This window comes from Prionailurus viverrinus, chromosome A1 (assembly GCF_022837055.1).
Source record: "Prionailurus viverrinus isolate Anna chromosome A1, UM_Priviv_1.0, whole genome shotgun sequence".
Classification (NCBI taxonomy): Eukaryota; Metazoa; Chordata; class Mammalia; order Carnivora; family Felidae; genus Prionailurus; species Prionailurus viverrinus.
The window spans coordinates 114,694,228-114,722,017 of record NC_062561.1 but is presented as its reverse complement, the minus strand read 5'-3'; the positions used below and the strand labels follow the sequence as shown (position 1 = coordinate 114,722,017).

General features: G+C 40.5%; 1 protein-coding gene across 15 annotated transcripts in view; it reads left to right on the top strand.

Annotated features, from left to right (window-relative positions):
• Positions 1 to 27,790, top strand: part of KLHL3 (kelch like family member 3) — a 283,806-nt gene that overhangs the window by 184,927 nt on the left and 71,089 nt on the right. For 11 of the 15 annotated variants that reach the window (XM_047851129.1, XM_047851125.1, XM_047851119.1 and 8 more), the window contains 3 exons: positions 672 to 791; positions 14,996 to 15,102; positions 25,794 to 25,915. In XM_047851129.1, the coding sequence (XP_047707085.1) occupies positions 672 to 791; positions 14,996 to 15,102; positions 25,794 to 25,915 (349 nt within the window). Of the gene's footprint in view, positions 1 to 671; positions 792 to 6,575; positions 6,646 to 14,995; positions 15,103 to 25,793; positions 25,916 to 27,790 lie in introns of those variants that run through there. The other 4 variants (XM_047851131.1, XM_047851128.1, XM_047851138.1 and 1 more) reach the window with 4 other exon arrangements.

Sequence of the window (27,790 nt, the reverse complement as noted above, 5' to 3'; positions counted from 1 at the left end):
CTTTGTGAGAGCAGTGTCTGTGCCTTGTTTGTTGTGTTTCCCTTAATTTTTTTTAACATTTATTTTAGAGAGAGAGAGGGAGGGAGAGAGGCAGAGCGCAAGTGGGGAAGAGGCAGAGAGAGAGGGAGACACAGAAACGGAAGCAGGCTCCAGACTCTGAGCTGTCAGTACAGAGCCTAATGCGGGGCTTGAACTCACAAACCGCGAGATCATGACCTGAGCCGAAGTCGGATGCTTAACCGTCTGAGCCACCCAGGTGCCCCTCCCTTAAATTTAAATACAGTGCCTGGTACACGGTAGCCTCCATTAAATTTTTGTTGAGTGAACAAATTTCCCTACGAAGTGAGTGGTCACTTTGTCTCCCTCCGTCTCCTCCACCCCTTTAGGGCACGGGGGATGGAGGATAAGGATATCCCACAAAGTCGCACACGTGATGGTAGTAGCTGAGCTAGGACCCAGCTTCCACCAGAGGAATGTAGTTTGCACTGGAAGATCCTGCAGAAATGGCTGACCCAACGCATTTTCTTTTCCTGCTGGGTCTGTGACAAAGAGAACAAGCTGACAAAGATGCTTCTGGTGGGTGGGCAAATGCACGGAGTTGTAGCAGCTGGGTGCTGGGTTTACCAACATGTGATCCTCTCTTTCCCCTCCCACTCTCTTCCTGTTCACAGCATCAAGCCGAGCTCTCAGCCCCCGGTTCAGGCAGGGGATGATGAGAAGAACCAGAGGATCATCACTGTCAACTCTGCCCACATGGGGAAGGCGTTCAAGGTGATGAATGAACTGCGGAGGTACTTTTCCTATTTTGCCTGTGCCCTTTTGGGAAGAGCTTGTTGAGTGAGCGTCATCAGAGACTGAGAACAGAAGTCGGAACACCACCACCTAGTGAATTCTGACTCTTCCCCACCTACTCTCAGTCACTTGGCTTCCCCTTTAAACTCCAGTCGAGACAGATTGGCTTTCAGAAAGTACTCTATCTCCTTTGCATTTATTTAACACTTTTCATTGTACTCCTTAATCACAGAGGAATAATTTTTTATGGCTATAGCAGTTCTGTTCATAAACTTGGTTTCCAACCAAACCAGCTGCCTAATGACTAATAATAGACTGATTGCAATACCTACACATAGTTGCAGATTAAAGATTGTGGGTGCTACACATTTTCTGTTGGCCTCCCTCCCTCATTCCTTGGTCTGAACTTAGCTTGTTAAGACAGCTATGTGAGTGGAAAAATATCTAGCTTCTTCAATGTAGTTTAACTGTGTAAAGGAAGGAATGAAATGCAAATGTGCTCATCCTTTGTAGGCTGGCTAATGGTGAGTGTGTGCAGGCTATTTATAAAGCTGATATGTGCATTTGGTGAGTTTGCTGCAAAACAGATTTGGGACGCTGAGCATGTTTTTCTCTACAAAGGCTGTACACCCAGTCTCCTCCCTACCAGAGAACTCAGAAGGTTCCTTTGCCCACAGCATTATTTACAGCATAGTTAGCCCTATTGTGAGCTGTAATTGCTAATCTCCTCTTTTCTCTGTTGTTTGTGAGCTCCCTGAGTGCGAGGACAACTTCTGAATCGTTTTGATCTCTAGCACCTAGTACTTCATGGGCTCTTCAAGGCATTTACCGAAGATGCCCAGAGGCACTGACTAGGCTCTGGGATGGGTAGCTTAAAAAATGTAAATAGTTAAATGAAAATGATCTTCCTATAATACAAAATAGGTGTTATGAACGAGGAATGCATCAGGCGCCTGTCAGTTGTTAGAAGTGCAATAATTACTTGTTTCTGAAAGGGTACTATGAAAGCAAATATGTCATACGCCACCTTTGGAGAACACTTGTTTTTGGAGAACACTTTATAAAGGGATGATGCTTGAGCTAAATTTTGAAAGACAAGTAAGAGTTAAAGAAATGAAAAGTGGCGGGATTAGGGGGAAGCCTTCCAGGCAGAGACAATGGCATAAGTAAAAAGCACATATAGCTAACGATGTGTTTGTTGAGTAGGGGCTTGAACTACTTTTATTTATTTTTTAAAAAGTTTATTTATTTATTTTGTGTGTGTGAGAGAGAGAGAGAGAGCACAAGAGCATGGGAGGGGCAGAGAGGGAGGGAGAGAGAGAATCCCAAGCAGGCACTGTGCTGTCAGTGCAGAGCCCGACATGAGGCCCGTTCCCATGAACAGTGAGATCATGACCTGAACCAAAATCAAGAGTCAGACCCTAACTGACTGAGCCACCCAGACACTCCAGGGGTTGAACTACCTTTTTCTTTCTTTTTTTAAAAATATACTTTATTGTCAAATTGGCTTCCATACAACACCCAGTGCTCATCCCAACAAGTGCCTTCCTCAGTGCCCATCACCCACTTTCCCCTCTTCCCCACCCCCCATTAGCCCTAGGTTTGTTTTCTGTATTTAAGAGTGTCTTATGGTTTGCCTCCCTCCCTCCCTGTTTGTAACTTTTTTTTCCCTCCCCCTTCTCCATAGTCTTCTGTTAAGTTTCTCAAGATCCACATAGGAGTGAAAACATATGGTATCTTTCTTTCTCTGACTTATTGCACTTAGCATAATACCCTCCAGTTCCATCCACGTTGCTGCTAATGGCCAGATTTCATTCTTTCTCATTGCCAAGTAGTATTCCATTATATATATAAACCATATCTTTATCCTCATCAGTTGATGGACATTTAGGCTCTTTCCATAATTTGGCTATTGTTAAAAGTGCTGCTATAAACATTGGGGTACATGTGCGCCTATGCATCAGCATTCCTGTATCCCATGAGTAAATTCCTAGCAGTGCTATTGCTGGGCCATAGGGCAGTTCTATTTTTAATTTTTTGAGGAACCAGAGCAGCTGCATCAGTTTGCATTCCCACCAACAGTGCAAGAGGGTTCCCATTTCTCCACATCCTTGCCAGCATCTATAGTCTCCTGATTTATTCATTTTAGCCACTCTGACCGGCATGAGGTAGTATCTCAGTGTGGCTATGATTTGTATTTCTCCAGGAGTTGAACTACTTAAAAAAAAAATTCTGTCTGGTTCTGTATTTGTTTCCTCATTTCCTTCTTCTGTAGGGCCCAATCTTTGGTGTTAAAAACCAAGTTAAATTAAATTTGTCTTATGCACTATTGCTCAATATTTATTATGCCTCCTGCCAGATTTCCTGGAAGCTCTACCCATAGTTGTTTTAGGCAGTGGTCAGTGTTCATGCCTATGGGTCCAGTTTTCTTGTTCCTGAGGAATTTGTGTTGTTTTCCGTAGATACTAGGTAGATAGTAGTGACATTCCTCATTTAGTTCTCTTCAGTATGGCTTGTGTCTTCTGTCTGATTTAAGACTCCAGGCCTCCAAGTAAACAACCTAACTTAACATTTCAAGGAATTAGAAAAAGAAAAACAAACTAAACGAAGTTATCAGAAGGAACAAAATAAATATTAAAGATTAGAGCAGAGATAAATGAAATGAGACTAAAAAGACAACAGAAGAAAATCATTGAAAGTGATAATTGGCTTTTTGAAAAGGTAAACATAACTTTAGCTAGACTAACCAAGGAAAAAAAAGAGAGAAGACTCAAAATTATAAGTGAAAGAGGAGGCGTTACAACTTGATACCATGGAAATACAAAAGATTTTAAGAGGCTACTATGAACAATTGTATGCCAACAAATTGGATAATCTAGAAGAAATGGACAAAATCCTTGAAAATTACAACTTACCAAGACTGAATCATTAAAAAATAGAAAATCTGAACAGACCAGTAATGATTAAGGAGATTGAATCAGTAATCAGAAATCTCCTAATAAAAAAAGGCCTATGACCAGATGGCTTCACTGGTGAATTCTACCAAATATTCAAAGAAGAATTAATGCCAGTCCTTCTCAATTCTTCCAAAACATTGATGAGAAGGGATCACTCACAAACTCATTTTAACAAGGCCAGCAATTACCTTGATATCAAAGCCAGATAAGGGCACTACAAGATAAGAAAAGTGCAGGCCAGTATTCCTCGTGAATATTGATGTAAAAATTCTCAACAAAATACTAGCAAACTGAATTCAACGGCACATTAAAAAGATCATACACATTAATAGACTGAAGGATAAAAATCATATGATCCTCTTGATAGATGCAGAAAGTGACAAAATCCAACATCCTTTTATGATGAAAACTCCCAACAAATTGGATATAGAAGGAACATACCTCATCATAATAAAGGCCATGTATGACACATCTACAGCTGCTATCACATTCCATGATAAAAGGTTGAAAGCTTTTCTTCTGAGGTCAGAAACAAGACAAGGGTACTTACTCTCACCATTCCTGTTGAACAAAAACTGGAAGTCCTAGACAGAGCAGTTAGTCAAAGTGGTGGGCATCCATATAAGAAAGGAAGAAGTAAAATAGTCTCTGCAGATAACAAGATCCTTTTTATAGAAAAACCTAAAGATGCCCCCAAAAAACTTTAGAACTGATAAACAAATTTGGTGAAGTCGCAGGATACAAAATCAACTTATTAAAATCAGTTGCATTTCTTTTTTTTTTTTTTTTTTTTTTCAACGTTTTTATTTTATTTTTGGGACAGAGAGAGACAGAGCATGAACGGGGGAGGGGCAGAGAGAGAGGGAGACACAGAATTGGAAACAGGCTCCAGGCTCCGAGCCATCAGCCCAGAGCCTGACGCGGGGCTCGAACTCACGGACCGCAAGATCGTGACCTGGCTGAAGTCGGACGCTTAACCGACTGCGCCACCCAGGCGCCCCAAAATCAGTTGCATTTCTATATGCTAACAGTGAACTATCTGAAAAAGAAAGAAAACAGTTCCATTTCCAATAGTGTCAAAAACAGTAAAATATTTAAAAATTTATCCAAGGAAGTGAAGGATCGGTATGCTGAAAACTCTTATATGTTATTGAAAGAGATTGAAGAAGACAAAAATAAATGGATAGATATCTGTTTTATGTATTGGAGGAATTAATATTGCTGGTGTCCATAATACCCAAAGCCATCTATACATTCAATGCAACCTGTATCAAAATTCCAATGCCATTTTTTGCAGAAATAGAAAAAAAATTCTACAATTTGTAAGGAGCCAAAAACAACCCTGAATAGCCAAAGCAGTCTTGTAAAAGAAGAACAAAGCTGGAGATACACAGTTTCTGATTTCAAATGATATCACAAACACAGACCATGAACAGAATTGAGAGCCCAGAAATAAACCCACATATATGTCAACTAATATTTGACAAAGAAGCTAAGAATACTTAGTAGAGAAGTAGCCTCCTCAGTAAATGGTGTTAAGAAAACCGGACAGCCACATGAAAAATAATATAATTGGACCTGAATCTTAATCCTCCTCATGGAAGTTAACTTGAAGTGGATTGAAAGACTTGAAAGTAAGACCTAAAACCATACCACTTCTAGGAGAAAACAGGAAAATCCCATTTTACACATAAAGACATTATTGAGAGGATACCATTTTTAAAGGTCACAGAATCCACAGAAATAATATTTTCCCAGATCTTTGGGCATCCCTTAGCTCAGTTAATTTGACACATAAGATTAACCATTACAATCTTGTTCTTCCATTTTTTCTTTTATTTTCTTTTTTTTTCAAATGGAGCACAATCTGTATATGTTTTGTCAGGAAATTTTTAGTGCAGGTTTAGGCATAGATTTCCCTTTTATTTTTCTTTTAATTTAAAAAATTTCCATTTTTCTTTCTTTTTTTTTTTGAAAAGGAACATATTATAGATCATTTAGAAAATAAATATGAGCAAAAAATCATCTATAATTTTAATACCAGTGGTTACCATTGTTAACACTTGGGAGAATGTTTTTCTTAAAAATACATCTTAACCAGATTTTTTTTCTCTTACCACTGTATTGAACAAGTTTTCTTTTTCTTTTTTTTTTTAATTTGTTTTTTGATTTTAATTAAACTCTCTGTCACACGTGGAGCTCGAACTTATGACCTGGTGATCAAGAGTCACATGCTCTATGGACTGAGCCAGCCAGGTACCCCTGTATTGAACCAGTTTTTCTGTGTTAGAACTGTTCTACAACATTATTTTAAGTAGATGAATGATTTTCTGTATTTTTGGTTAATTTTTGAAAAACCCAGTTCCTGTTGTTAGATGTTTTAAGTATTCAAATCTCTTATGTAAACAGCACCTGCAGTGGTAATGTTTGGAGCAATATGGCATACTGGTCACAAGCATAGACCATGGAGGCAGGCAACCTGGTTTCAAATCTTGGCTCCAGTAGTACAGTTCTGTGACCCTGTACAAGTTAACTAATGTTCCTGCCCTCACTTTTGTCAAACATAAAATGAGGCTAATAATAGTTCCAGGGTTGCTCGCTTGTTAAGGGGATACTAAGTAAAGTCCTTAGAACAGTGGTAGCACATGTATTACTGTTGTTAAACACTTGTGCACATTCACAATTATTTCTATAGAATTAATTCCTTAGAAGTAGAATTACTGATTTCAACAGCATGTAGCATAATAATAATAATAATAATAATAATAATAATACCTCTTCCTTAGATATTGTTTTGAGGCCCTGGCACATAACGAACATTCTGCAACTCCTAGCTATGATTATGATGATGGTGGTGGTGGTGATGAGGAGCTCAGTTACAGGGATATGGCATTAGGTAAGAGAGTCAAACTTTTGTTCTCAATGAAGCTTGCATTCTAGTGGTGTTTAAAGATCATATCAAATTCTCAGGTATTTAATGGTTTTGAATTTTTTTAATTTCTGGGGCACCTGAGTGGCTCGGTTGAGTGTCCGACTCTTATTATCGGCTTAGGTTGTAGTCTCACAGTCCTGGGATTGAACCCCACATCGGGATCCGTGCTGAACATGGAGTCTGCTTGGGATTCTCTCTCTCCTTCTGTCTCTGCTCCTCCCCAGTCCCCTCTCAAAATAAATAAGTAAACATTAAAAAAAATTTTTTTTTTAATTTCTAAGGTATTAAAGGCATGGCTAATTTTTAAAACTGGAGTGGAATGGGTGAGTGAGGGAGAGAAAGGGAGCCTGAAGAGATGCTTTACTGATCTGGGTGAGTTTAATAGGAACTGGAGGGAGGCGTACTTTGTTTTGATGAAGGCCTGGTAAAGCATCTTGCTTGCCATCCAGGGTCTAAGCTAATGAAATGTTATGTAATATTCCAGGGACCTGGGGTTATTTCTTGCACTGTTTTCACATTTTTTCTCCTTCAATTTTAAGCTATTTTAGTTCACATACACATGTTCTATGCAAGTTATGAATCACACAATTCACGAGTTTCCTATTCTTTTTACTTCCATGGTAGAGAATGGGCTGTTGGCATGGTAACTAACTAGCCTTCCTCTTCCTTTTGCCTTTTATCGCTCTGCTCTGAGCCTACCAGCAGCTGCTTCTGGGCAGCAGACTCCTAATGGCTCTTTGGTTCCTGATTTACCATCCGGCCACCAAGTGGGGATATGGTCCCTTTTGAAATAGTACCCCAGATCATTCCTGAAAAGGAGAGATAGTCTCTTGTATCCCGTTTTGACAGTTTTAACCTCCCCTTTCACCATCCCTAAAATTTCTCTACCTTCAGCCCTTTTTTTTTTTTAAAAGATGATCTGCCACTATGCCTTTTGTTAATAGTAATGAATCATCTTAGTACATTGCTGTTTTTCTTTTTTTGGTAACAGCTTTATTAAGATATAATTCATGTGATGGGGTACCTGGGTAGCTCATTTGGTTGAGTGTCCGGCTCTTGATTTTGGCTCAGGTCATAATTTCGGCAGTTCATGAGCTTAAGCCCTATGTCAGGCTCCGTGCTGACAATGTGGAGCCTGCTTCAGATTCTCTCTCTCTCTCTCTCTCTCTCTCTCTCTCTCTCTCTCTCACTCTCACTCTTTCTGCCCCTGCCTCGTGCACATTCTCTCTCTCTCAAAATAAATAAATTTTAAAAACTTAAAGATATAATTCATATGCCATATTTAAAGTGTCAATGGCTTATAGTATAGTCACAGAGTTGTGCAACTAACAGCTGATTTTAAAACATTTTCATCATCCCCTCCAAAAAATTCCTGTGTATGTTAGCAATAATCCCATTATTTTCCCTACCCCTCACCCTTCAGTAATCTACTTTCTGTCTCTATAGATTTGCTTATTTTGGAATTATGTAATAAGCCTTTTGTGACTTCTTTGTCAGCATAATGTTTTCAAGGTTCATCCATGTTGTAGCATGTCTCAGGATTTCATTCCTTTTTATTGCTGAATAATATTGCATTGTGCATATGTACCACATTTGATACCCTTTGGCTGCTATGAATATTGCTGCTGTAAACATTCACGTATACATTTTTGTGTGGATGCATGTTTTCATTTCTTTTGGATATATACCTAAGAGTGGGTTGCTAGGTCACATGAAAACTACATGTTTAACTTTTGGAGGAACTGCCAGACTGTTTTCCAAAGCACTGCACCATTTGACATTTCTACCAACAGTGTATGAAGGTTCCAGTTTCTTTATATCCTTGCCAGTGTTTGTTATTATCTGTGTTTTTGATTACAGCCATCCTGGTGTCTGAGGTGATATCTCATTGTGGTTGTGATTTGTATTTCTCCAGTCATTAATGATGTTGAGCATCTTTTTATGTGATCATTGACCGTTTCTATGTCTTACTTGAAGAAATGTCTATTTAGATCCTTTGTCCATTTTAAAATTGGGTTATATGTCTATTATTGAGTTAAAAGTGTTCAAGTTGTTCATATATTCCAGATACAAGTTTCATATCAGATACATGATTTGCAAAGTTTTTCTTTCCTTGTTCGGGTTGTTTTTTTTTTTTTTCACTTTTTTGATATCCTGATGGTGTCTTTGGAAGTGCAAAAGTTGTAAATTTTGATGTCTGATTTGTTTTTTTCTTTTGTTGTTTGTGTTTTGGTGTCCTGTATAACAAACCATTGCCTAATCTGAAGTCATGAAGATATACCCCTATGTTTTCTTCTTAGAGTTTTATAGTTTTAACTCTTATATTTATTTTTTTGATCTATTCCAAGTTAATTTTTGTATATTATGTGAAGTAGGGGGTCCTTTTTTTTTTTCATACGTAGATATCCAATTGTCTGAGCACCATTTGTGGAAAGACAATTTTTCCCCTATTTGAATATATTGGCACGCTGGTCAAAACTCAGTTGACTGTTTTGTGTCACAAAAGAAATCATCAACAAAACAAAAAGGCACTCTACTGAGTGAGAGAAGATATATGCAAAAGATATTTCTGATAAGGGGTTTATATCCAAAAGATATAAAGAACTTCTACAACTTAGCACCAGGAAACAAACAATCTGATTAAAAAGGGGCACATAATCTGAATATATTTTTCCAAAGAAGACATACACATGGCCAGCAGGTACATGAAAAGATGCTCAACCTCACTAATCTTCAGGGAAATGCAATTCACAACCACAATGAGATATCACCTTATACTAGTCAGAATGACTAGTATCAAGAAGACAAGAAATAAGTATTGGCGAGGATGTGGAGAAAAGGAATCCTCGTGCACTGTTAGTGGGAACAGAAATTGGTGTGACCACTGTGGAAAAGAGTGTGGAGGTTTCTCAAAACATTAAAAATAGAAATACCATGGGGACACCTGGGTGGCTGAGTCAGTTAAGTATTGGACTCTTGGTTTCAGCTCAGGTCATGATCTCATGGCTTTGCAGGCTTGAGTCCCACATTGGGCTCTGTGTTTGCATTGCAGAGCATGCTTGGGATTCTCTCTCTCTCCATCTCTCTCTGCCCCTCCCTGACTTGTGCCTGTCTCTGTCTTTCTCAAAATAAATAAATAAACTAAAAAAAAAATAGAAATACCATGAAACCCAGTAATTCCACTACTGATATTTACCCAAAGAAAATGGAAACACTAATTTGAAAATAAATATGCACCCCTATGTTTATTCTAGCATTATTTACAATAGTCAAGATACAGAAACAACTTAAGTGTCCTTTGATAGATAAATGGATGAAGAAGAAGGTGTGTGTGTATGTGTGTGTGTGTGTATAAAATATGGAATATTAGTCATAAAAAAAGAGATCTTGCCATTTGTGACAACATGGATGGACCTAGAGGGTATTATGCTAAATGAAATAAATCCGACAGAGAAAGAGAAATACCATATAATTTCTTTTATATGTGGAATCTAAAAAAAAAAATGAATGAACAAACAAAAAAACAGACACAAACTCATAAATTCAGAGAACAAACTAGTGGTTGCCAGAGTGGAGAGGAGTGGTGGCAAAATAGAAAAGAGCAAAATAGAAAATGGGCAATAGAAATGGGCAAAATAGAGAAAGGGAATTAAGAGGTACAAACTTCCATTTATAAAATAAATAAGTCATGGAGATGGAAGGTATAGCATAGAGAATAAAGTCAATAATATTATAATAGTGTGGTATGGTACCAGATGGTAGATACACTTATCATGGTGAGTGAGCATTGTGTAATGTGTAGAATTGTCAAACCACTATGTTGTACTCCTGAAGCTAATATAACATTATATGTCAACTATGTATCAATAAAAAACATTTTAAAAATAAATGATAAAAAATTTTTAAAAATGAATTGACTGTGAGGGTATATTTCTGGATTCTCAATTCTATTCTATTGATCTATATATCTATGGTTATATTATTACTCTGCTGTCTTTAGCTTTGTAGTAAGTTCTGAAATTGGGAAGCATGAATCCTTCACCTTATTCTTCTTTTTCAAGATTGTTTTGGCCATTCTAGGTCCCTTGCATTTCTGTATGAATTTTAGGTTTAGCTTGTCAGTTTTTGCAAAGAAGCCAGCTGAAAGTTTGATAGAAATTGGGTTGAAAGTGTAGAACAATTTGGGAAGGTATTGCCATCTTTTTTTTTTTTAATGTTTATTTAGTTTTGAGAGGAGGGGAGGGGAAGAGAGAGGAGGGGACAGGGGATCTGAGGCAGGCCCTGCACTGACAGCAGCGAGCCTCATGCGGAGCTCAAACTAACGAACTGTGAAATCGTGAAATCGTGACCTGAGCTGAAGTTGCATGCTCAACTCACTGAGCCACCGAGACGCCCCTGGGGGAGTATTGCCATCTTAAAAATATTAAGTTTTTCAATTCATGAACACTGGAAGTCTTTCCATCTATTCAGGTCTTTCTTGACTTTTTTCAACTGAGTTTTACAGTTTTAGAGGACAGGTTTCATGCTTGTTTTGTTAAATTTATTCTTTAGTGTTTATTTTTGATGCTATTTTAAGTGGAATTTTTCTTAATATCATTTTTTGGTTCATTGCATGTGTATAGAAACACAGTAAATTTTGTATATTGATCTTGTATTCTGCAACATTATTTTTTTATTAGAGAGAGAGAGAGAGCACAAGCAGGGAAGAGGGGCAGAGGGGCAGAGGGAGAGAGAGAATCTTAAGCAGGCTCTATGCTCAGAGCATAGACAGAGTCAGAGCCTGATGCAAGGCTTGATCCTATGATTCTGGGATCATGACCTGAGTTGAAATCAAGAGTCAGGCGCTCAATCAACTGAGCCACCCAGGCACCCTTGCAACCTTCTTAAACTCATTTATTTGTTTTAATATTTTTTTTAGTGGATTTCTTATAGGATTTTCTATATACAAGATCATGTCATCTGTGAATATTGTTTTATTTCTTCTTTTCCAATTTGCATGTCTTCCATTTTCATGTTCTATTTCATTTTCATTTTCTATTTCACTTTCTTGCCTACTTGCCTACCTAGCCTCCCTAATCTTATCTTCCTTATTTGGTATAGTTAGTCATTCCTTACTTTTTGTAGACCTCTCTTTGCTTGTCTTGTCAGACACCATACGTTTTGGGTTTTCCTCCTATTTCACTAGTTACTTTATTGTTTCTTTAGCTGGCTCTTTCTCTTTCCTCCAACCTCTTAACCATCTCCCACCTTTGAAATTAAGACTTATGAATCCATTTGCCTACTTGATAAACCCCACGTAGATGTCTGATATGCAGCTCAAATTTAGCCTTAGGAAGGTTAACTTAACTGCTAATCCTAAATGAAATGTTTTATGGGAAAAAAAGAGAAAGAAATATTAATGTTCACGGAATGTTAACTATTAGCACTATTCTTTATCTTGTTCACAACATATCTGAATTCTGATACTCAGGGGACATGAACCCTGGTCAGTTTGATTCCAGAGCCTGAGCTCCTTCCGAATAGCTATCACAAAGTGGATAGCCCTGTTTTTCTCTTGTTGAGATTGTTTTTTGGAGTAGTGTGTGACAGCTCAGGAATAAAGAATCCTATAGGATTTCTAGTAAATGGAATTAGAAATGCTTGTCAGCCATGCAGTGCTTTAGAGCTGCTGCTTCTCTCTTCTATATAGAGTGGATACACAGAGATGTCTCAGTGTGCAGACAGGCTTTACCATTCCCAGGGAAAGCCTACATTGAGTTTTGGGTGAGTTTCTGGGTCACTTTCCTAGATTTCTCTAGCCTTGAGATACACTTCTCATCAGAACCATTCTCCTGTATTTGCTTAACTGGATTCTCCACCTTTAAACCTCATTCCCTCTTGTCTCTTTTCCTTTGTTCATGAACTATCAGCTCCTCTGGGTTTGTGCAAGATATCCCATTCTGACATTTGCCTTTTCAGCACCTGGCTCAGCATTTGCTCAGCATTTCTGACTCATCTGTTTTGCTTTGCTTGTTAAAATGCTGGTTACAAGAACAACAACAAAATTACACTTTTTTGGTCAGTTCTTTTTAATTGAAGTATAGTTGACAAATGACTTGTACTTCTAAAGAGTAGTGATAACTCCTTTTTCTCTTTAAAATAGTCAATGAAAGTGAAATGAAAATGTCCAAGATAAGTCTGTTCATGTTGTGACTACATTTTTACAATCCATTTTGTCCAGATCAAAAACTAGCCTGTTCTCAGGTGGCATCTGCAATCTCATTTGGTCCCCACGATGGATGTCCTGAGGCAGCTAAAAAAGATGAGAAAACTGGTGAGATCCTTTGTCCATGTTCTCATAGCCAGTTAAGGGCAGAGCCAGTTCTCTTCCCAGCTGAGCTGGTTTGTTCTGATAAAATTTGTCTTTAGAGTCTGCTGTCCACTGTAGTGTGAGGTCCCATTGCCTCTTGGCACTCAGAGGTGTCACCCTTCCCTGATGCCCCCTCACAGGGACTTTATTCCATAGGCTGAAACTTTCCTGATCACCTTTCAGTATTGGGGCTAACTTATCTTCTGATTTTTTGTTCCTAAGTATGAGCCAATCATGGGGCATTGTGGCACCAATCCAGAATGAGAACTAGATTCAAGACTCTGCCTTCTGTGGCACCTCTCTGAGCTTCATAGACCAGATGAACTCTAAGGGCATTTACAGCTCCAGTCTTGTCATGCTTTATGATTCTATTTTCTCTGATAAGCAATCCTGCACTAACGTCTGAATAGTTGGCAAAGGTTTAATATGTCACTCCAGGGATGGCAAATAGGTAGCTTATCTCCTATCGATCAATCATGGAAGACTCATTAAAAAATTTTTTTTAAATCTTTATTTATTTTAGGGGGGGGCAGAGTGTGAGCAGGGGAGGAACAGAGATAGAGGGAGACCCAGAATCTGAAGCAGGCTCCAGGCTCTGAGCTGTCGGCACAGAGCCCAACGGGGGGCTCAAACCCATGAGCCGTGAGATCATGACCTGAGCCGCTCAACTGACTGAGCCACCGGGAGCCCCAATGGCAGACTCATTCTCTTCATCTCATCCCTGTTAAATGGATCCCATCATGATTCAAACTTCTCAGTCCAGTATTGTGTGCTAAGTAGCCACTGCCAGTGGATCACAGTTGACATGAGTTTGTCCTGACTTCCCTCTGCATCTAGTGCTTCACTCTGAAGGAGGGATTAGTGATGACCAGGATAACACAGACTTTAGGAAGATGGGTTCTGCGGTTCGGCTGCCTGCATTCACATCCTTTTTCCACTGCTCCCTTTTTGTGTGACTTTGAGAAAGTTACTTAACTTCTCTGGACCTCACTTTCCTTTTTTGTAATATGCAACATAACAACCATACCTCATGGGGTTTTAGACAGGATCAAATGCAGTAATATGTATAAAAGAGTGCTTAGAACAGTGCCTAGCATATGTAACGCAATAAATTCTTACTATTGGAAGGCTGGTGGAGGAAAAATCCTTAGACTGACACTTTGTGGTGCCCTTTCTATCCTTCAAAGTGGTCTGATGTTCATTCTGTCTATGAGTGTGGATTGATCCCATTTCAAAGTTTATTTAGTCAGTAAAAATTTAGGGCTTTCTTTAGGCTAGGCTTGCAGCCAGGTGTTTAAGATATAATAAACAAGTTCCTTTCAGAGCTTGCAGTGTAGTGGGGATGACAAATAGTTTGTTTTGAAGGTAGTTACAGTATCCTTAATAATTGCAGCGATTGGAGCTTGCACAGGGTCTTTAGGGAGCAGCCTTCTTGGTGATAATGTTAAATCTGGGTGGGAAGATTAATACTTGAGTTGTCCCGATCTGGCTGGCCTCTTGCCAGTGTTTCATAGGTATTAGGTCCCTTGGGGAATTGTTAATGCTTGTTTTCGTGGGCAGCACATCTCAGTGGCATGCTCATGCTCCTTGGCATTCACTCAGTCCCTCGACTGACTGCCCCAGGATTTTCCCATTGCTCTCTGAGCTGCTGTCCCTCTGTCTCAGTCAGAGCTGAAGGAGCCGAGGAACAGAGATGTGAAGACAAATGAAAGAACCCTGAATTTGCAGCGCCAGAGTAGCTAGGTCTCTCTATGCGCCTTAGGAAAGCATGAATAGCCCAGCTTATCAGAGATTTGGGAGAGTCGATGAGTTCATCCCCCTGCCTAACTCAGGATAGGGCAAATGTCTGCGACAGTCTTGTATGGTGGTGGTGTGGAATCTGGGCGGGAGAAAAAATATCCTTGTGTGGCTGGGGGTGGGCATTGGTGCTGTGACCCATGCTGTCCCCTCACTGGTGTTTTACAGTAAACAGCTGTTGTGTGACGTGATGATTGTGGCAGAAGATGTCGAGATAGAAGCCCATCGTGTGGTCCTGGCAGCCTGCAGCCCCTACTTCTGTGCGATGTTCACAGGTATGGCGAGGGGCTAATGATAACCCATGATTATGGGGCTGCAGCCCCAGTGAGAGATATTTTGGGTGGTGGCCTGAGGGGAGGCAGGAGACAGAATGCTATGACACTCACTGTAAGGAGCTTCTGTGTATCAGATGCTATGTTTTGCACGATGGGGGACATGGTGGAACCAGCCAGGCGTGCAGCCTCTTGTCTACTATGAGGAAAAAAGAGGTAGAACCATAGAGTTGATTAGTTCTCACACTTCAGCATGCATCATAATCATGTAGGGGAGCTTTTAGAAGTGTAGGCTCTTGGGCTTATCCCCACACCTCTGTTCTTTCATTTTGCAGATGAGAAACACTGAGGCTGACAAAAAGGGAGGGACTTGCCCAAGATCACATAGGAAATGAGTGGAGCTTGGCTTCTTGATGCCTGGCCCATTGCTGGACCAGCTTGTCCTTCCCTGGCCATTCCTACCAGGCAAGGTCTGCAAACCCTCTTGAGACTTTACAGGAGTGTGGAAGAGATTTGGGAGAAGTGATGGCAGGGCTTGGAGGGGAGAGGAGAGTAAGATAGGAATTTTCACCATCTGGCACCTTTGCAAACTTTCTAGAGGGTCCCTGTTTCCTGTATATGCCCAATAGTCCTGTCCAGCTATTTCACATGTGAGACTGAATGCCTTGAAACCCACAGAGCTTCCTGTCTGTAGTGCCTCACAGCACCTCCCCTGCTCACTGAAGACCAATTGTGCCTGCTGAGACCCTCAGGCTGGGTCCGGTGTCCCTTCCCCACGTTCCCCAAGTACCCATTGCTGCTTGTGAGTGTGGTCACTATCACTCTTGTGTTGCTGTCTGTTTTCTGGCATCCTCAGTGCCTGTGCTGTGACGTCTTGTGTATCGGCGGCTTCTCATCCTGCAGATTACAGGTCATGTGTCTCCCCAGAGGGGCCTCCTCTGACCACCTGTGCCATGGTTCCTCACTAAGTTCCCTTGTTTTTCCTAACGTTTATCCCTACCTGAAAATCCTGTTGTTGGTTGTTGATTTTTTTTTTTTTAATCTGTCTCTCCTCACTAGACTGTAAGCTCCTTAAGGACAGGAGTCTTGTTGGATCTGTTTGCTACCATATCCTAAGCATCTGGTACACGACCAGAGTCAAATGTATTTTAAATGAATGAATGAAATGTCTCCATAGTTGATTATGAGCTTTGGGCACTTGAGGGCCATGTCTTGTCACTGCTGCATCCTCAGAGCCAACCACAGGGCATGGTATTTAGTAGGAGACAGTAAATAAATGAAGCTTAAAAAGAATGAAGGTGGGCTTGCTAAGAATGGGTGAGTGCAGGCACCCTGTTTTTGCTGAGTAGGCTCTTTCCCTTCTCCTAATATAGTATGTGGCCTCTCATGGGCAAGAGTGGTTCTAGTTGGGGGTGACTTAGTGATTGTGTTTTGAGAGTTCCTCACATGTGGACCCCCCTTTGGCTCATTGTGTGAAGGAGCTGTAACTCAGGTAAGTGGATCAAGCCACTCTTCCATCACCTTGAACCTTGGGTCAGGAATTAGCAGCCTGGAAAATGTAGTTGTGAAAACCAGTGAATTTCACTACCTGGAAATTTTGAGCTGCATGCTCTTTGAAGTAGTTTCAAACTCTAGTAGCAAGGTTTTTATGTCTTTATTTACCTCTCTCGTTCATCTGTCTATTTTAAAAAAATAATTCATTTTGTTTGCAATAGTTATTTGGTTGCAACTTCACTAAGTAGCTCTGCCATTCATTGTTTTCTTGTGTATGTGGTTTAGAAAGTCCAGTACTGAGAGAGGAAATCTGTTTGGAATTGCGATGAATTGTAGTGTTGCCTCCACTTGTTGCTAATGAACTTGCCTCTGGAGTAGTGCAAGTGCCCAAGCAAGAACAAGATGATTTTAGAAACATAAAGAATCTGAATGCTTCTGGAGCAGATGTTGGATTCTAGTCGTTAAAGGGAGGAAAAAATCAAGAAGAAACAATCTAATGTGATGCCCAGCTCAAGTCATCTGTTGAATCTGGTTACTGTCCATCCTTTCATCCTTCCATCCATCCAGCCAGCGAGCCATATCTGTCTGTCTTTCTACTCACCCATGTACCTCTTCAAACACTACTCACATATGTTGATTGCAGAAAAGAAATTAGAGAATGTGGACAAGCAGAAAAAAAAATATATGTAATACATCATCTAGATAAGATTATAGTTCATATCCTTTCAGATTTTATATTTATAAATATGTACACATACGACATAAAATTTTAATATAGGGGCACCTGGGTGGCTCAGTCAGTTGAGCATCTGACTCTTGATTTTTGGCTCAGGTCATGATCCTGGGGTTGTGGGATCGAGCCCCATATCTGGCTCTGTGCTGAACATGGTAGCTTGGTAGCTTGAGATTCTCTCTCTCTCCCTCTGCCCCTCTCCCTTGTTTGTGCTCGCTCGCTCTCTCTAAAAAAATAAAAAATACCTAAAAAAATAAAAAATTAAAAAACCCACCAAAATAAAATTTTAATATAAATGAGCCATTTTGTATATACATAGTTGATGTAATGTGTATTCTTTTTTTTTTTTTTAATTTTTTTTTCAACATTTTTTATTTATTTTTGGGACAGAGAGAGACAGAGCATGAACGGGGGAGGGGCAGAGAGAGAGGGAGACACAGAATCGGAAACAGGCTCCAGGCTCCGAGCCATCAGCCCAGAGCCTGACGCGGGGCTCGAACTCACGGACAGCGAGATCGTGACCTGGCTGATGTCGGACGCTTAACCGACTGCGCCACCCAGGCGCCCCGATGTAATGTGTATTCTTAAAAAAAATTACTGTTCATCTTCCTGGGATGTTCTTCCCCCTGCCTCTTTGCCTGTCTAACTCCTATTCATCTCTCATTACTGCTTAAGCAACACTTCCTCAGGTAGACTTTCCCATGATCCCCTTGGATTAGGTTAAATTCTTTTGTTATTTACTCTTGTGATACCATACGTTATGCTTGTCTTTAGTATCACTGCTTATTTCATTACTTCCTCAATATCTGATTGCTCTGGTCAGTCAGTTAAGAACTCTACCTTAATTCACTGCTATCTCCCCACTGCCTACCTGGATCTTCCATGTAGTAGGTGCTCAGTGAAAATTTGCTTAATCAAACCATTGGTCTATGGTCAGTATATTTTCACATCAGTGAAATCACATCTACGTCATAATTTCAATGGCTTCGTAAGATTCCATCATATATGTCCAAGTCAAAAATTGATTTCCATTTTGGTTAGAAATTCTAATTCTTTCTAATATTTTGCTATTATAAGTAATACTGTCATGGGTATCTTTGCTTCTTAATATTTATTTATGTTATAATTATTTCCTTAGAATAGACCCCTAGAATAGGGGTGTGCACATGTTGAAGATTTGAGACACATGCCACAAATTCACATTTCCTAGAACAGTTGGACCAGCTTATGCTTCCATCGGCATTTTGTGAGATTTGTGTATTTTTTGAGGCCCCTTGATTTGGCTTAAACCTTGGTAAGCAGGTTTAAAGAGTAACATTGTAAAATTTTGTTCTAATTATCAGATTCAGCTTCAGAATTCATAAACTTAATCATGAAAAGGCCCAGCTGACTGTTTTTTCTTTCAAAAATTTTGATAATTTATTTTATTTTGTTTTTAATTTTAAATCCAAGTTAGTTAATGTATAGTGTAATAATGATTTCAGAAATAGAATTTAGTGATTCATCACTTACATATATCACCCAGTGCTCATCCCGACTGGTGTCCTCCTTAATACTCATCACCCCTTTAGCCCTTCTCCCGACCCTCCTCCCTCCATTAACTCTGTTTGTTCTCTGTATTTAAGAGTCTCTTATGGTTTGCCTCCCTGTTATCTTATTTTGCCTTCCTTTCCCATATGTTCATCTGTTTTGTTTCTTAAATTCTGTATATGAGTGAAATCATATGATATTTGTCTTTCTCTGACTTATTTTGCTTAGCATAATACATTCTAGTTCCATCCATGTTATTGTAAATGGCAAGCTTTCATTCTTTCTTATTACCAAGTAATATTCCATCATATATGTATGCCACATCTTCTTTATCCATTCATCAACCGATGAACATTTGGGTTCTTCCCATACTTTGGCTATTGTTGATAGTGCTGCTATAAACATTGGGGCGCATGTGCCCCTATGAATCAGCACACTATGTGTGCATGTGCCCCTATGTATCCTTTGAATAAATACCTAGTAGTGCAATTGCTGGGTCATAAGGTAGTTCTATGTTTAATTTTTTGAGGGACCTCCATACTGTTTTCCAGAGTGGCTGCACCAGTTTGCATTCCTACCAGCAGTGCAAAAGTGTTCCCATTTCTCCACATCCTCACCAACATCTTTTGTTGTCTGAGTTGTTCGTTTTATTAGCTGACTCTTGTTAAGTCCATTTCTATCAGCATGTTTAAGGCCAAAATGAAAAAGAAATACTCGTGACGTTCTTCTGACTTGAGTGGTGTGATTATGATCTTTTTATTCGGGCTTAAAGTGTTTTTACTTTTTTGTCCTCTGAGTTCATATTGCCCAAATGTCCCAGATATCAACCCTGCTCTTTGACCATGTTCTGCACAGAATAACTTGGGATAAATGTGACAGTGAGGTCTGAGTGCCCAGAGGAGAGTGTTGAGAGGCAGCCAGCTTGCAAGAAGATTCAGGATGGGCTGTCACTCAAACTGCTCAGCACTCCTTTAGCACAGGGATTAGAGAGGCCAGCAGTGCTATGTTCTGCCCATCTTCGTCCTGTGAATAGGGAATACTTTAGATTGCCCTGCTTCCTCCCCATCTAGCTCCTCCATCCCTAGGGAAGCACATTTTACCAAAATAGCCTAGTCAGTTTTTTTCTCTCTCTTTTTTTTTTTTTGTCCTTTACTGTGGGTTCTGTGTACTAGAGTATTTCCACTCCATATGGGTCCCTACGTGTCATCTGAGTACATTAAAAACAGCCCCATCTTATGGTGTTAAAGGAACTGGGTTTTAAAGAATATGTGGGCTCAGGGTATTAATGCCCCATCATCACTTGATAGAGGTGTGGGGTTGCTTGCTTTCCTGGGCTCTCTGTGGTTCTTGGGGATGTCGAGGTACAAGGTCTTAAGGTATGGCCTGAGGATTTAAAGAAATTTAAGATCTACTCTTTTAGTCCAGGTCACCCTCATCTTTCACCTAATTTCCTGCAGCAGCTTTGGTACTAGTCAACCTGCCTCCTATTTTGTTCCTTCAACCCCAGCCTGTTCTCTACACTGTAGCTGTAGTGACTTTCCAAAAAATCAATCTGATGCATCCCTCACCTGCTTAAAATCTGTCAGGGGCTTTTGAAGGGGCACATGCACCACAATGTTTATAGCAGCACTATCAACAATAGCCAAATTATGGAAAGAGCCCAAATGCCCATCAACTGACGAATGGATAACAAAGATATTGTATATATGCACAGTGGGATATTGCTCAGCCATCAAAAAGAATGAAATCTTGCCATTTACAATAACATGGATGGAACTAAAGTATATGATGCTAAGTGAAATAAGTCAGAGAAAGGTAAATAACACATGATTTCACTCATATGTGGAATTTAAGAAACAAAACAGGTGAACATAGGGGAAGGGAAGGAAAAGTAAGATAAAAATAGAGAGGGAGGCAAACCATAAGAGAGTCTTAAATACAGAGAACAAACTGAGGGTTGCTGGAGGGGTGTTGGGTTGGGGGATGGGCTAAATGGGTGATGGGCACTAAGGAGGACACTTGTGGGGATGAGCACTGAAACCATTATTACACTATATGTTAACTAACTTGGATTTAAGTAAAACTAAAAAAAGACATGTGTCATGAAATCCATGTTTAAATGCACATCATTTTCAGAAATGATCGTAGTTAAATTAAGATTTATTTAATACTAAAAACTAAAAGAAAGTAATTGGCTTAATCATTCCACCATTTGAACCAGCATAGAGTATCCTTTGAATCAATATTTTGATCCTGGTCTGATCCCTTGTTAACATAACCTGATAGCTGAAAGAAAAAAAAATCTGTCAGGGGCTTTCCGTTACTTTCAGGATGCAGTCTGAACTCCTTGGCATGGCCCACAAGGCCTTCCATTTGCCTAGATTCTGCTTCTGTCTCCAGCCTTGACTCCCCATTACTCTCTCTCTCTCTCTCTCTCTCTCTTCTTCCCCCTCCCCCCCCATTCCTCTCTTTGCTGTGCTTCTGCCACATTCAGCTTCTTGTGGGCCCAGAACAGGTCCTGTTATTTCTTGCCTCCAGACCTTTACATACACTACTACTGTCTTTGCCTGGAATATTGATTCTTCCCTCATACTCCCTTCTCTCCTAACTAACCATCACTCCTTCTCCAGATCTCACTTTAGATCTGTGGTTCTTAACCATGATGAATCAATCTGATGAAAACAATGGATTGTCTTCTCCCCAGTGGCAAATACGGGTTCCTGTGTACTATTCATTATGCATACAGGTCAGGGTGCAGGAATCCCTGCTTAACAACTCTTTAAGCTAAGCCCTCTTTTCTAGTATTTAACACATTTCATAATTGTTGATTTACTTGTGTCTCTCCCCGCTGGACTGAGCTGCATGAGGGCAGGGACATAACTTATTCATGGTTGTGTCCTCTGGTCCAGCACAGTGCTTGGCACATAGGGACTGCTTGATATGTGTTTGTTGAATGAATGAATGAATGAATGAATGAACAAATATCTGCCCTTGAATGGATCATGTTCTTTTTGGAGGAATAGGACATGCATGGTAACAGATGACAGGCAGAAGTGGAAGAGGCTAGAAAGATGTGCGACTAACACATTTTCTGAAAATGAATAAATCAGGAGACTTTAGATGCTGGAGAGGATGTGGAGAAATGGGAACCCTCTTGCACTGTTGGTGGGAATGCAAACTGGTGCAGCCACTCTGGAAAACAGTGTGGAGGTTCCTCAAAAAATTAAAAATACATCTACCCTATGACCCAGCAATAGCACTGCTAGGAATTTACCCAAGGGATACAGGAGTGCTGATGCATAGGAGCACTTGTACCCCAATGTTTACAGCAGCGCTTTCAACAATAACCAAATTATGGAAAGAGCCTAAATGTCCATCAACTGATGAGTGGATAAAGAAATTGTGGTTTATATACACAATGGAATACTACTTGGCAATGAGAAAGAATGAAATATGGGCTTTTGTAGCAATATGGATGGAACTGGAGAGTGTTATGCTAAGTGAAATGAGCCATACAGAGAAAGACAGATACCATATGTTTTCACTCTTACATGGATCCTGAGAAACTTAAGACCATGGGGGAGGGGAAGGAAAAAAGAGTTAGGGAGGGAAGCAAACCATAAGAGACTCTTAAAAACTGAGAATAAACTGAGGGTTGATGGGGGGTGGGAGGGAGGGAAAAATGGGTGATGGGCATTGAGGAGGGCACCTGTTGGGATGAGTATTGGGTGTTGTATGGAAACCAATTTGACGATAAATTTCATATTAAAAAAAAAAAGAAAATTCAAATCTGAGGTGGTTGGGCTGGGCCTCTTGGCAAAAGCAGAGGAGGAGGGCGGAGGGCTCTTGGGTTGACCTTGAAGATGGAAGGACATAAAGAGCTCATGTTTTGTTTTATTTTGTCAGAGTAGTCGAGATAAGGAAAGGAGCAAGAATGACCAAGCCTTTGTTGGTTTCTGCTCCTCAGGAATTACTGGAATCCATGGAATTATGAGATATCAAGGAAAGCCCCTTTTTTCCCTTTTCTTCTTTTTCCTCCAACAAGTATTTTTTAAGTGCTTGTTATATGCCAAGCACTTTGTTAGGTGTTGAGGATATCTTGGCAAATGAGCTTGACAAGATCTTCTCCCTCTTGGTTCTTGTTTGCTAGGTCTTACATACTAAGTTGTCCTTAGAATTTGGACCAAGGCCTTGTTTGGGAATACTTTTATCAAGGTCATTAGTTAGGGTTAGGTTTAAATTATCCAGGGATTTGTGAGAAATGACATGCTGTCTAGAGTTAGGCCAAGATTCAAATCCCAGCCCTGCCTCTCACAGCCATATGCAAATACCTTTTGAAATTCCAGTTCTATAGTTTATAAAATGGAAATAATATCTACCTCCTGGGATTGTTACAAGGATTGAATGAAATAACGTGTATAAACCCTCGGCAGAGGTTCTGGCACACAGTAGCAGCTATTACTGCTACCACTTTCAGAGTCTGTTTAAGCTGAAGCCTTAGTTTGGTGCAGTAATTTCTGTTGGTTTATAAGAAATAATGTTGGATTTTACAACTCTGTGTGATTTATACCGGTTTCTAATATCCTATAAAGGAACTTTCTTAAAATAGATTTTGGTTTTTGAGGCCATAGTTTTTCCTTCACGTGGTTTTCCCGTTTGCTTATTGAAGTTTAAGTATTTAATATAGAAAATTAGAAATTTTGGAGCCATGTAAAGAAGCAGGAAAAAAATCTCCCAAAGTTCCACCATCTGTGTCTGAATGTTTGCTATACATTTGACTAAGAATGATCTTGCATCCCCCCAGAAAAATAAAACTTTTGCCTATATATACTGGTAACTTCATGTAATTTCAGGAGTTTCTACTTGTTTACCCCAAAGTTACAAAACTGATTGATCTTATTCTCAAGTACAATTTCCACAGAGAGAAAACCATCAAGCCAGGCTCTGATTTCACACTCACATAAGGGCTTCTGAATCCCTTGGTTCTTGCAGTCAGGTGTTTCTTTTTTTTCAGTCTTTTTTCTAAGGCCCAAGTTCTTAAACTAAGAATTGGCTGTCTGTAATTATCGTTTGCATTATAATTATCAGCTGGACTCTTACTGATGAATTTCTTAATAGCTGTTTAGAAAGATAAGTTGAACTTTTGATTTTCTTGGGTGTGGATTTTTATTTTATGTGTCTTGGAGTAAACTCAAGAGAGATTGTGAGAGCCTGTCTAATGGGTGCAGTAGAAATCCCCTATCTTTTCCTCTTTCCCCTTTGCCAGTTTGCCCTGCCTCAAGGCTCTTTGTGCTGAGGCCTTTTCACTGACTTCTACCGGTAATCAGAGAGAAGACAGAACAGGGTGGAGGGTCTCTGGTCTACCTGGTCTGATGGTGGAAGGAGTGGGCAGAATTTGGAATGATTTTCTTCCCTCTTCCAGACTCATTCAAATCTCTAACTGTGTTGGGCTGGGAACTGTAGATTGGTGGAGGAATCATGTGCTGCCCATGCAGCTTGGAGGTGGGCGTCTGCAGCCCACACGCTGTACTGTACTTTATTTTCTTGGCTCCAGCACACAAATTCCACAGAGAGAAAACAACTACCCGGGCTCTGTTTTCATACTCACATAAGGGCTTCTGAATCCCTGTTTCTTGCAGTCAAGTTGCCCTTTATTTCAGTCAACAAAGACACATGTCTAGCCTGTCTTTTCCTACTGGAATCAGCAGCCCTTGTTGGATGAGTTTGGCTGTAGACAAACCCATGTGCTGTGTAAGAGGGCAGGCTGGGGAAAGGGGCCTCATTTCTGTGCACATGTGGTACTGCTGCTGCCCTAGTTCACAGGCTCTGTCCTTTTCTTTGTTGGATTATTATCAGGGCCTCCCAACTGTTTTCCCTGCCTCTGATCCAGCTTCCACCGTGCATCCAAAATTTCATTCAGAAATACCCATCTGTTGATGTCATTCCCCTGTTTAAAACCTTCCAGTGGTGCTACTCCTAGGATCAAGTCCAAACTCATTTGCGTGGCTTACAGGGCTCTGCAAGCCCCGGCTGCTGCCTCCCTCTCCAGCTTCTTCTCACTGGCACCCCATACCAGCCTCTCACTCTTCTCCAGATTTATCCTTTTGGCACTTTCCTGCCTTTACAACTTATGGCTCCTGCATCCGGCTCATCCTTCCTCACCTTTGCTGCCCGTGGAAATACCCAGCTTAAGTGTGACCTCCTACTAGGATGGCTTCCCAGGGCTTGTTTGCTCCATCTTTTGCATTCTTGGGATTTAGTAGAGGATCGTGAGTAGAGTGTGGGCTCTGGAGTCACACTCACTGGTTTCAGTCCCAGCCTGGCCCCTTCCTAGATGTGTAACTGTGGGCAAAATGAATACCCACCCTCCTGTGCCTCAGTTTCTTCATCTGTGAACTGGGGATAGTATTAATGAAACTCCTAGGTTGTTGTGAAGATTGAAAGAGGTGCCACTTTAAAGTGCTTAGCCCATTGCTTAGCCATAGTTAGCACTCGATAAATGTTACTTTGTATTGTTGTTGTTATACTGGCATGTTATTTATATCTCCATTAAGCTCCTATCGCCTCATATATTTTTATATATCTGCCCTGCTAAACTGTGCGCTCCTTGAGGGCAGGTGCATATCTTGTTCACTTTTCTGAGCCCTGTATGTACAGGTTTATAGTAAATGTTGGTTGAATGAGTTACTACTGCACACAGATTTGCCTGCAAAATGGGAATGGGCAACAGACAGAGTGAGGAATGCATAGAGTTGGGTTTGCAGATGATCACAGACCCAAAGTTGATGTGCCCTTGAGGTCAGCTGTTTTATCCTCCTCCATGCCTGCATCCCTTCTGCCACCTCCCAGCCCTTTTATGCTGCCAACACAGGGCAGGAGGCTATGTGAAAGTTAAGCACCAAGTTCGTGACCGTTTTGGTTTTGTTTTGGACTGTAGGTGACATGTCTGAGAGTAAAGCCAAGAAGATAGAAATCAAGGACGTGGATGGGAGGACGCTGAATAAGCTGATTGACTACATCTATACGGCAGAAATCGAGGTGACTGAAGAGAATGTCCAGGTAAACTCAACCCCAGCTAATCACTCACCACGCACTATTATTGCATCATTTCATTGAATCCTCGCGACAACTCATTTGGTAGCTGGAGAGGAAGCTAAAGCTCCAAAGAGGTTAGGTGACTTGCCCTGCGTCACATGGCCTTTAGTTGGGTGAAAGACCCTCACACCCATGCCTGTCTGATCATGGCACCCATACTCTTAACCGCTAAGCCGTCATGCCTCTAAATGAGCTTGGGCACCAGAGCAAAGTCTGTAACTCATGTTGGTTCAAACTCTGGGTAAAGGGTGACCCCACTTCTCCCCAGTCATCATCTCATCTCAGGGATTTTTACTGTGGATTGTGAGGCTGTTAAAAATTTTTCCTGTTTCAACATTAGTCACCTGAGTTTCTTTGAGCACTCATGCTCAGAGATGGAGGTGCCAAGCACCAGGCCTGCGTCTCAGCAGGGGTGTGCGGCCGTGAAATGTGTGCCTTTTCCTCCTTTTGCTGACCTGCCCTCATCCTCAGCCATCTGGAGCCTTGAAAAGAGGAGCCAGCAAAGACACAGCTTCATCCAAAGGTGTGCGTCTTAATGGTTGGGGACATGAGGCAGCACCGGCATGCTTCACTAGGAGAGATGGTTGAGGGTGTGTGGCCCATTCTGGAACCTACAAACCCCTGGGCCAAACACAGACACAGGACATACTATTTCTTGTCATTAAGGGCCTTACTATTTCAGTAAAGTGCTGGAAGGTACATGTGATATGAAGGATTTTCCTTTTTTCTTTTTCTTAAAGCACAGTTCCACCTTCTTTATTGTGAGGCAGATACCTCTCCAGTGACCAAAATACCTATTTCCCTTTTCCAGAACACCACCTCCTTTATCAGGATCACGGTATTTGGAAGGCTGAGTTGGTAATCATTTTTTCATTCAATTCAACCCAGATGTTTGAGTGCCTCTTATATGCTGGGCACTTCGTTGGGCTACGTGGTTGTAATGATAACAGGGGTGATTCCATGTCACTCAGTTTGTGGTCTGGGGGTGAAGACAGATGCTCGTCAAATCAGCACACAAGTAATGTCTGTGCACAGATTGTGATAAGTCCTTTGAGGTAGGGAACATGGTATATAATTAGAGAGTATCAAGGAGACGCAGTTTAGATGGGTGAGGGGATCTGGGAAGGGCTCTTTTGGGAGATACAATTTAAGCTGAGGCTTGCTATGGTGAAGGGTACTTGTGAGGGTAAAGGGTAAAGGCAAGCTGAGGGTCTGAGGCACCCTGCGTTCGGGCCTCCAGAGCCTGCCTCTCAGTAGAGCCTGCCTTTGTCTCTGGCCTCTGGATAGACTTTCAGGTTGTACAGTGATCTAGTCTAATCCCCTTCCCCTTTTAAACTGAGGTATATACCCCATAAAACACACAGCCTTTGCAATTCATTTCTGGTCTTTTTCATCCAGAATGAAATCGGCAAGGGAGTGTTCACATCTTAGGTCTAGCAACAGAAACTAAACAGCTGAATGACTTTTGGGCAGTAACAGTAAGTGCAGAATAATTTGATATAAAGTGAGTATGGTGCATGTGTTGAAAAACATATGAAAAGGTTAATATCAAACCACCATCACATTTATATTCACTTGGATACTTTGAAAAGTGATGTAAATATTGATATTTACAGAATGAAAGGAATTATATCTTTTACAACTCTAATGACCAATGCTAGATATCAACTGAAAAATGTACAGTGGGTTAATAATTTTTTAAAAAACCTTGCATTAGGGTATATCAATAACTGTTAATCATATAGTGTAGTAGACAGAGTAATGACCCTCTCCCAAGATGTCCATGTCCTGATTCCTGGAGCCTATGAATAGTTAGGTTCTAACTGTCAAAGAGCAGTT